General features: G+C 55.9%; 1 protein-coding gene across 1 annotated transcript; it reads right to left on the bottom strand.

Annotated features, from left to right (window-relative positions):
* Positions 1-1,928: 1,928 nt before the first annotated feature.
* ZFP92 (ZFP92 zinc finger protein) lies at positions 1,929-10,291 on the bottom strand. Its single transcript, XM_029931025.1, has 5 exons — positions 10,110-10,291; positions 6,820-6,870; positions 6,536-6,662; positions 5,626-5,730; positions 1,929-5,273 (listed from the first exon to the last, which is right to left on the bottom strand). The coding sequence occupies exons 2-5, from the start codon at positions 6,850-6,852 to the stop codon at positions 3,970-3,972; spliced, it is 1,569 nt and encodes a 522-aa protein (XP_029786885.1). The 5' UTR covers positions 6,853-6,870; positions 10,110-10,291; the 3' UTR covers positions 1,929-3,969.
* Positions 10,292-10,635: the final 344 nt, after the last annotated feature.

The following is a 10,635-nucleotide window of genomic DNA, read 5'->3' as shown; positions in this document are numbered from 1 at the left end:
TGCAAAACATATATGACAATGGACTTGTATCTAGAACTCTTACAACTAAATTGTAAGACAAACAAATCAGTTGAAAATGGACAAAAGTTTTGAACAGACCCATTAGCAAACAAGATGTTTGAGTAGCTCAGAAGGACATGAAAAGATGCTCAACATCATTAGCCAACAGGGAGACACAAATCAAAACAACAATTAAATACCATTTTATCCCCCCCACCCCCAGGATGGCTAAAATAAAAAAGACGGACCAGCATTAAGGAGGAACCAGACGCTGCTGGTAGGGACGTAAAACGGGGCAGCTGTTTAGGAAAACATACGCCCAGGAGAAATGAAAGCATGTCCACCCCAAAACCGGCATGCAAATGCTCAGAGCAGCTTTATTTGTCACAGACCCGGACTGGGAACAACCCGAATGTCCCCCAGCAAGCATTCAGCTGCTCTTGTAGTCCATGTGCAATTATACCTCTCCATAAGGCCATCAAAGGAAGATGAATCGGCGACCTCCAAATCCCGGAGGGCCCCTGTGTGCTGAAGTCACAGATACATCAGGAGTAGTGTGACAGCAAACAAGCTGGTGATCCACGGCAGGTGGCGATTCCTGAGAATGTCATTTGAGGTGCTCACGTCAAAGCGTCTCATGGGTCCACACTTAATGAACATCAGAAACATGTGGCTGACTGCAGTGTGTAAGCTCGCTGGCCATCCATCAAATTCATGTGCTTAGCACTGAAAATATCCATTAATGTCCCCTCCTCAATCTTAGAATAATTCTTTCTTCTTAAAAAAGAATTGTTCCTCATCAGGAGGCGGCTAGACATGAAAGTGCTTCATCTGGCATCCCAGGTTGCATTCTGCTGCTCATGACCATCTACCCCACAGCAGTCCTGCCGAAATCCCTCTGTCCTTCGAGGGTTCCTGACCACACCGCGGCTCCGTCTTCTTCCGTCTTCTTCCGTCTATGCTACGTGAAATCCCTCGACCTCTCCTTCCTATCCCAAGAGCTCCCTGCTACTTCCTCACACGTGGGCATCTCTGGCCGAAAGCCCGCGGCGCTCCTCCGGCCGAGGAACAGAGTGAAAGTCCGGGCCCGTCCTGAAAGGTCCCGGAGAATCAGTGGCGCCATGGGCATCCTGCCGGGCCCATGTTGCCATAACACCAGCCAGAACCAACCCCGGGAGTGAGAGTCAACCCAACATTTAGAAGCTCAGGGTGTTTGGTGACAATGGAACAGAGTCTTGGGAGCCCCTTTCCCAGGCCTGTTTTTTCCTTCTTTGGGGGCAAATCTGGGGTTATGGCCACACAGTCCCAGGGAACACAGCTTTTACTTCTCTGTTTGGAGCACCTGTCAGCTTCGCAAAGCAGAGCCGGTCTTGCAGGCAATCGGAGCAAGGTTCCAGACACGGTCCGTGTCCGCAAAGAGCCATGTTCCCAAGCCCCAGACACGGATGCTGCCGTCACTTGGGGGACAAGTGCGCAGGCCGCCCTTACACTCACACACGGCTGCACTCAGGCAGGCACAGCCGGAGCAACCGTAACTGAGAGTGACAGGACCAGGTGGCTCAGCGGTGATCAGAGATAAAGGACAGAGGAAAGGGCCGAGGGCCTCAAACACGGCGGGGGGAAGAGGGAGATGGAGAGGCCGCAAGACCAGGGGAGGGGGCTTCCAGGCTTACCGTACAGACTGCTCGCCCTGGAGTCCGTCCCCAGAGCAAAGTACAGGAGGGTGACGGCGGCGCCGCCGTGAGTGAGTGTGTGCGCTGCCCTGCGGCCCGCAGGGACTGGTGTGCTGCTCCGACCTTCTCCACACAGAGAAGTAAAGCTTTTACACCCAGTTGTTCTCTGGAAAGCAAGTGTGGGCCGTCAGCGCTGTCCCCACACAGAGTGTGGGAGCCCAATTCCACGGCACATTAGAAGACAAAACGCAAGCGTCCTCTCTGGATGCTGTGACTTTATTCCACACGATACCTGATCATCACATAGAACGGAAGGATACTGATAATTGCACTGCAGCGAAAGTCTCATGATTATACAGAGAACCGACAAAAAGATGCGTTGCTATCTTAAATGTCACTTATCCGGCTAAGCATTTGAGGGCCCTGGAGCCTTTCAGGAGCACAAGTGTCCGGCATCTCTCCCAGCAAATCCGCTTTCTGCTGGAAACACCTGTGCATTAGCCCCGTGCATCCAGTCATATTTGGGAATGGATCCCAAGGCGAAGAAAGGAGCTGATGTTGCAGATGAAGGTGGCTTACGTAGTAGTACAAGCAACGGGAGGGCTTCCACTGGGGACTGGAACTCTTCTTTAGTAAAGCTGGTTACTGACCGGCCTGGGCAGCTGACGCCGCTCACTGACTGCAGTGATGGAAACAGACATCAGAGCCTAGGAATCTGATCTCTTTCTAGTTGTCACCACGTGGCACTCGTCGTTCCAGTGCCGGCCAGGCCACGGTTGAACCAAATGAGACTAGAGTCCAAGTGCATGGCCTCCTGCGACTGTGTTTTGTTCTGCACTGGGATTGGCAAAGATTGCGCTCATAAAAGCACCTACTTCCCAATGTCCTCTCCACGGATTTCAAAGACAGTGTCCCTAATACTTCATGTGTTGAAAGTGCCAACAAACAGAAATGCGACACAAAGAGCAGAAGGACAATGGGATAGAGACCCTGTGAAACGGGCTCTGAGATAAAAGCAAGTTACAAGAACTCTAGAACTTTCCATAAGTCATAAGGGTTTAAAAATAATTTTAATATAGCTATATAAAACTTCGATGTCAATGGCTTTCTATCTGTATCTCTTACTTCTGGAGTCGTCCTAGTGATTAGGGCTCCAAGAAGCATGCGCAGAAAGAACCCTGTATTTCCAGGTTTCCCCCACACTCTCCTGAGGGTCCGTTGAGCCTCCCATGGTGTGGCAGCGAAGGGACACACGATCCTCGAAGGCCCATGGGGGCGTCCAACATACCTACCAGTGCCTGCCAGAGGTCCTGGCGCTGGAGAGGGCTGGAAGGAGGTGGGAAGCCAAGCAGGACCCTGGGCTGAGAGCACCCAGGGGCCGAAGTCCTGAGCCCGGCTCTGGGGACAGTGCGGGACAGAATAGGGCAGAGCCTGCCAGCAGCCGCCACCCCCTGGCCAGCAGGAGGCTGCAGTAAAGTGCCATTTGAAGGGGCCACCCTGCCTTTGTGGCGCTAAGGGGGAGGAGGGAGACGAGGGGGCAGGCTGGCTCGCACACCAATTGGGTGTTTGTTTCTCTTGCCTGGCGTCTTCTCGGAGGTTGGTGGGATTCTTATTTAAGGAACGATTCACCAACACCCTCTTACAGCGAAAATCTGTAGCTTACATTACTCCTGAATGCAAAAATATTCAATGCAACCGAACCTGCAATTTTATAGGAAATGTCATACAAAAGGTCCAATGAGAGAGCCGTTACTGGGCACGCTCGGTGCAAATTCTGAACCCATCGTGTTTCCTTGAGGGGGAGCAGCTAAGTTGAAGCTTTAGGCACTGGGCGTGGGTAGGAGAGGCAGAGAGGCCAGGGTGGTCTCTGCTGCTGGCATGTGAGGGGCAGGCGGCCACGAGTAGGGTGAGCCTAGGGGCCTGGGCAGGAGGACAGGATGGAGTGTCCCCTGTCTGTCCTGCCCTGCTCCAGGGCGCCCAGTAGACGGGACCTGGGTGCTGCTTCTGGAGGGAGAAGGCTGTGCCTTTGTGGCAAAAGGACAAATGGCCTGGAGAAAGAGTGAGTCGCGCGTCAGCATGACGGCTCTGTGGCCGGTTTCTTCCCATGGAGCAGCAGGCTCAGCGAGGAGCCGTCGCTTCCTGCAGCTGGACCACTGGGCATGAGCAGTCCACAGACGCGTTCACCCACCTCCGTTTTCAGAACATTTCTTGATGAATTTGATGTGATGTCGAGGTTGGGCCACAGTTTAGTTGTAGAATTCCGTAACGTCCCCTCCGTTGATGGTCTCTGAAAGGATTAAAGTGCTTTTAGTGCTTCTACCTGGAAACGCCAAGAAGTCTTGGGGCAAAGCGAATGGTTCCATGACAGGAAAGGGACCACTTGCCCCTCACTGGAGGCAACAGCGCCCAGGACCAGGTCCTGTTCACCAGCCCAGTGCTGACCGTTGTAGGGTAGGGGCACTCTGGGCAGTTCCAGCACAGAATACGAATCTGCTCTGGGCTCTACTCTGAGGTCTCTGTGCTTCAGTTGCATCAACAGCGACCACAGGGAGGGGAGGGCGAGGCCCCACGCGTTAAAGCGGGCCCTCTTCCAGACCAGCGGCGGCAGGCTGCTCGGTGGGTCGCTGTGCGTTGGCACTGTCCCCGGACATTCCTGCCCTTGCGTGCAAAGAGGCAGGCGCCTCTCCCCTGTCACTTCTCTCCAAGGACTTCCCTGCACCGCGGGTTCTGCGGAGGTGGCGGAGCCACACTTTCCCCTTGCAGGCCTGGCCGCGCACGCCGGACTCCTGGCCTCCATGGCTCCATGGGCGCATCGGTGCTCCAGGAGGGAGGAGCGGCTCTGGAACACCGTCCCGCAGTCGGGACACCCGCAGGGCCTCTCCTCGCCCCCACCGTGAGTCACCTGGTGCTTGAAGAGGTTGGAGCACCTGCCGAAAGCCTTGACACACTCACTGCACTCATAGGGCTTCTCGCCGCTGTGCACCTGGCCGCGCTGGCTGAGACCCGAGCGGCCCCGGAACGCCTTCCCGCACTCTCGGCACGCGAATGGCTTCTCCCCGCTGTGGACGCGCTGGTGGTGAATGAGCTGGGACACGCCCTTGAAGGCCTTCAGACACTGGCCGCACGCATAGGGCCGCTCGCCGCTGTGGGTGCGCTGGTGCTCGATGAGGTTGGAGCTGTGCATGAAGGCCTTGCCGTGCTGGCCACACGCGTGGGGCCGCTCGCCGCTGTGGATGACACGGTGCTCGATGAGGTTGGAGCTGTGCGCGAAGGCCTTGCCGCACTGCTGGCACGGGTACTGCTTCTCATTGCCCACAGAACGCTGTGGCCTTAGGCCCGAATCCTGCCTAATGCTGTTGTCACCTCTCTGCCCCAGCTCCCTCCCCTCACCTGAGGAGACGCTTTGACCTCTCTCCCTGGGCTGGTCACCCCTGCTGGAACCTGTCTGTGGGGGAGAAGCGTGTTTCCCTGTGCGATCAAGTGTTTCCCCTGGCGGCCCGGCTATGTGGCTCTTGTCACCAGCCTGAAAATCAGTCCTTGTGAGCTCTTTCGGGCAATGTTTCTGCTTTGAAATCGATGTCCCACTCTTTACCCTGTCACCTATAAAGACAGAGAACGCCGACCAGGGTCACACTCTCCCTGGAGCTCTATTAAAGGTCTGCAGTTCATCCTCGCCCTCACACCAAAGCCGAGAAGGAATGAATCGGGAGACCAGGATGTGGGGAAAGAGGCCAGATGACCAGCCGCAGACAGGATGGCAAGAGGGGAAATGGTGGGAATGAGCTGGAAGTACTGGAGCTGGTGGGACACAGCAGGAGGGGCCCCCTTCATCTGGCGCCTCAGCAGGGACTGCTCATGAGAGCAAAGTCGGCCGCAAGTGGGAAGTTCCCGCGGGGGCAGCACCGCCTCCGGCTGCTGTTCTTGCTGACCGGGCCAGGCGGCCCTCACTCACCTGTCTGCAGCCCTGCGGCAGCCCGTGTCCTGTGGATGTCTGCTGCCTGGCACCCCTCCCCTTGTTCCAGCCAGGAGACCAGGTGAGGCTTGGAGGCTAAAAATCCTGTCCATGGAAATGAAGCAGATCAGTCACTCCTGAACTCAGCACGGCCTCAGTATCTTCAAGAACTGAGAACAAAGAACTCTCTACACAGTGCCACTGGGAAGGTCCAGATAAAGGGCAGAGTCCCTTTAAGGAAAGAAAGGACTTTGGATGTACAGGGGCCAGGCGGGCACGGGAGCCTCAGGTAGGTCGTGACTGGGGCCAGTAGGATAATGGTGTCACTCTTTGGCCTGCAGGGACGTCAGGAGGCTTGTGGCACAAGTGGCATCAACTGACGGTTCCAGAACTCCCCTGTGAACCTTGGATCTGCCCAGTGAGGGTCAGAAAGAACCAAAGGGGAAGAAACTAGTTAGATTACAGAATTTCAATATGGAGAGAAGAAATGGAGTGAACAGGGCCCCTGAAACCCACAGGCGGTGAGTGGCTGTGGGGTGCCCACCCCAGCTCCTTTCTGGATTGCCTGAGGCTGGAAAACCAAACACACACCTTCCCCTGGCACAAGGAACAGAAGCTGCTAAACTCCATAGTATGAAATGACTGTACAGTGCAACCTTGATCAAAATGAAGTCTCAAATAGCACATATAAATATTCAAGGATACTGTGCATCCATCTTTTGGATAGAGGAGGTCTAGTTAACCCCTGACTTTCTATGCAAAAGAACTATGAGGGGGGCCCGTGAGTTTACCACTTGTAGGTCAAAACCATTTAGCTAAAAATCGTTCTATTGAGACAACAGCTGAGCTACAACAAGCGACTCAGCTCAGAGACAGTAGGGACGACTGGATGGCTGTGTGAGACCCTTACCCAGTGACACCAAGTGACGGTAGTTCTCCAGCATCACTGTCTTGTAGAGGATCCTTTGTCTGAGGTCCAGAAGCTTCCATTCTGTCTTGGTGAAGTACATGGACACGTCTTCAAAAGATACCAGCACCTAAAATGAGCCATTCCTGGAACTGCAGGGGAATTCACCCCGGGGGTTCCAGGATGAGCGGGCAGCAACCAAACCTGGGGTGGCGGTGGGGGTGCAAGGGCTGCGGGGCTGCGGCATGAGGAGGGGCAGATGGAGACAGTCTGGGAGCCTCACTCACCTTGGGTCTGGTCTTCAGGAGGATGGCTGCCATCGCAGGGGTGCAAAGAAGCTAAGGGCATTGGGAAAAGCAAGTGTGAGATGAGGCTCGCCCTACTCCAGCACCACCTCGTCCAGGTTAGGCCCCGTTCACAGCTGCTGGCAGGTGGGACTTGAACACATCTTCTTTGGGGGACACAGTCCAACCCATAACACTTTCCCAAACTGAGCTTCTGTCCTCTCCCCTCGCCTGGGCCGTGGGCCGCCAGACAGGGAATCTTGCCCACCTCCTGGTGGCAGAGGCTTGCTTCCTCTTTCTCACACCCTTCCTCCCAGGGGGGCAGCACCCGTCACCCCGAGTTTCCAGCCATCTCTGGAAGCTCCACTGCTGACCACTTTTCGTCTCGGGTCACATGACACAGAAGTACTCCAAACACACACATACCACTCCACCTGTAAAAACCTCACTCTCAAGGAAAAGAGAAAAAGGAGGCTGGCGAAATGCACTCTGGAGGGACCCACCACAGCTCACGGAGGGCGCTCTCTGAGGGAGTCACGTTCAGGCTGAGAGCTGAAGGCTGGGGGCGAGCAAAGAGAGCAGCACGTAAGGGCATGGCTCCTATCTGCCCTCGGATGGGCCCGAGCTCGGTGGTCTTGGGGCTGCAGCTGGGGCTGGGGTGGGGGTGCAGGAGGGGAGGCCGTAGGGACACTTGTCTCTCCTCCGCTGTTTGCCTGATTCCTCTGTTCAAGATTCAAAGGGAAGATAGTTCGGTGGTTCCTCAGGTTCTGTGCCTGAGCGATTTCCCTCCTGGGTATAAAATGTCTGTACTCATGTTAACTGCAGCCTGACAGGAGCCAAAAGGTGGCAACAACCCAAGTGCCCACCAACAGACAACAAGAAACAAAACGGGGTCGAGAGACCCGCTGGAGGGGGATTTGGCCAGCAAGAGGAGTGAGATGCTGATCCACGCTAGGATGTAAGTGAGAAACACCATACGTGGACACAAAAGGCCGCGTACTGTATGATTCCATTTATTTGATGTAATATAACGTTTCACAAGAGCTCTATTGATCTAGTTTTGAAGTGATGTGTAAAAACTCTCTTTTCTCTGCCTTTCTTGGGCACTTTGCGAAGCCCGCAGTCGAAGTGTCTCCCTTACTGGTGCCTCTCTCTGGAACCACTGAACACACAGCCCCCGTTCCGTCTTCGCACACTCCCACACGGTGGGGCCAGGCACCAGACAGTTAGGGACAGGCTGCAGGCCGCAGAGCCCGAGCGATCATCCAGATTTCACCCAATGCACAAGCATCCTCCCCTTACCCCAGGTGCACCCCTGCGTGGGCCCACGTGGAAGCCTCCTCTGCCTTTCATCTCTCTGAATGTCACCGACGTGTGATTTGCCAGCAAAAAAAATCTTTATATCTTATAAAACATATGATAGTGCCAGTACAGGTAAATCCAGAGGTTCAGAGAGCAGACGGATGGGCGCCAGAGGCCGATGGCGAGGGGGTCGAGAGCGATTACTTCCCGGAACGAGTGTCTCTCTGGGGTGATGAAAAGGTTTGGGAACTAGACAGTAGTGATGATTGTGCAACACTGTGAATGTACTCGATGCCACTGCATTGTCGGCTTTAAAAGGGCTAATATTAGGGGCCCCTGGGGGACTCAGCCAGTCAAGCATCCGACCGTTGGTCTCGGCTCAGGCGGTGACCTCACAGTCAGAGCGTCCCAGCCCTACGTCAGGCTGTGCTGATGGCGCAGAGCCTGCTTAGGATTCTGTCCCTCTCTCTCTGCCCCTCCCCACCTTGTGCTCCCTCTCTCTCTTTCTCTCAAATAAATAACCTTTAGAAAAAAAATAAAATGGCTAATTTTACGTTATGTGACTCTCATCATTCTGATGTCCACGGGTCACACGTGTTTCATTATGACCGTCAGCGGCTGGGGGACCCGCACAAACCTATTTTTCCATACCGCGACTACCACCAGGCCATGATACATTTGGGAAAACACACAAGTCGAAAGGAAGAAATGTTCTCTCTAGCCACGCCCCCTCCCCCTCGCCATGCTGGGGTCCCTTCTGAGGCCCCGAGACAGAAGACATCGCCCAGCTGCGCGACTACCTGCGCCGAACGACTCTGAACACCGTTGGTCTGCAGACAGACCGGAGCTGAGGTCCGACACCACCGACAGATCCGGGGCTGGCCGGGCGAAGGGGTCACACGCACGTGTCCACTCTTGAGACCCAGTCCCCCAAAGTCAGCCTGCTTTCAAATCCGGGAAGGAAAGATATGGCAAGCTCTCCTCACAGACCCTAGTGCCAAGTGACCCCCAGGCAGGAACAACCCCTGAGCACACGCCTAAGGAAGAATCGGGAAGGAGACTGTGGAAGTGGACAGTGGATTCTCCCAAGACCCTGGTGGGCGGCCAGAGCATAGAAGCTGAAGGATGATTCCAGACCCTGAAACTCGGTCACCCCAAAACCGAACACCAGGCATACGGGTGAAGGTCCCCGAGACAATGATGCCTCAGGCGAGAAGCCGGGAAGCTGCCGGCAGCCGGGGTGCCCGGTGCCGTCGGGCAGCCTCCTCCAAGGCTGGTCCACAACCCCGCCCCAAACGCTGACTGGTGTGCGTGGGGCCTCCCCCGGGGGGGGGGGGGGCACAGTAGGGAATGACATCATGGCTGGAAAGTGGGCTTCGGCGCTGGTGCCCGCAGAAGACCACGAGATGGGGCTATTTCCCCAGAAAAAGAAAACAGAAAACAAACACCAGGAAAGGCTGGCGGCTCGGGCACAGGCGGGATCAGGAATCAGGCTTCTCCAGCTGCCAGGAGGAGTGGCACAAGGCTCTGCACTCAGGCTTCTTTCCTGGCGGGACTTCTCTGAGGCCTGGCACCTCGGGACCCTGGCCACCTCCTCCTGGCTCCGGCAGCCTTCCCTGGGGACCCACAGCGCTAGCAGCCCACCCTGTGGAGAGGCCCGAGGGCCCCGGACCTAGGGAGGCCACAGGTCACCCCAGGGCCCTCCATGCTGCTTGACCCAACAAAGCCCTCTGAGGATCATCCTTGCAACTGGGGTCCCCCCTGCCCTAAGTAGGGGGGCAGAGGCTGACCTGATCATAAACAGGGCCACCTCCTAATGGGGTTCTGTCATTCCCTGTTTACCGCCCTCCCCGGGGTACCCATCTGACTCAGAGTAAACCCACTGGGGCCCCTCCTGGCCTCGCCCTCCCCCTCCTCGCACCTGCTGGCTGCCTCTGCTCCTGCCACACTGCTCCCTGAGCACTCCCTTCCACGCACCGCGCCGCTCATACCTCAGGCCCTTTGCGCTGGTTGTCCCCTCTGCCGGGTGCACTCTGTCATCATCTTCAAGTTTTCCAGAAATGTTGTCATCTAACCACACTACTTGAACTTGCAACGCAGCCCCTCACCTCCTTCCATCTGCTCTGTTTTCTCCATGGCACTTACCACCATGTAACACTCTATGAGTCTTAATTTCAGATGTTTGCGGTCTACGGTGCGGGCCCTGCCACTAGGCCTGGACCCACGGGGGGCAGATTTGCCCGTTCCTTCCTGCCATGTCTCCAATGCCTGCAGCAGCCTGGCCCCCAGAGGCTGCTTGGCACATAGCTGTGCTCGGCTCGCTCCCTCCCTCCCCTGCTCTTTCCGGGCCTTCCATCCACTCCTGGCTTCCTCTTATGCCTTCTCCTGGTGCGCTCCTCACCACCAATGGTCTCACCAAAAAGGGGTACCACCGCCCCCTCGCCTTGACAGCGACCAGAACATGACTGGGAACCTTACTGCCTGTGCCTGTGGAGTTCACCAGGTGCCCCTGAGCAG

This window comes from Suricata suricatta, chromosome X, assembly GCF_006229205.1.
Source record: "Suricata suricatta isolate VVHF042 chromosome X, meerkat_22Aug2017_6uvM2_HiC, whole genome shotgun sequence".
NCBI classification, from domain to species: Eukaryota; Metazoa; Chordata; class Mammalia; order Carnivora; family Herpestidae; genus Suricata; species Suricata suricatta.
Note: the sequence above shows the minus strand (reverse complement) of the source record. Positions and strands in the feature narration are given on the sequence as shown.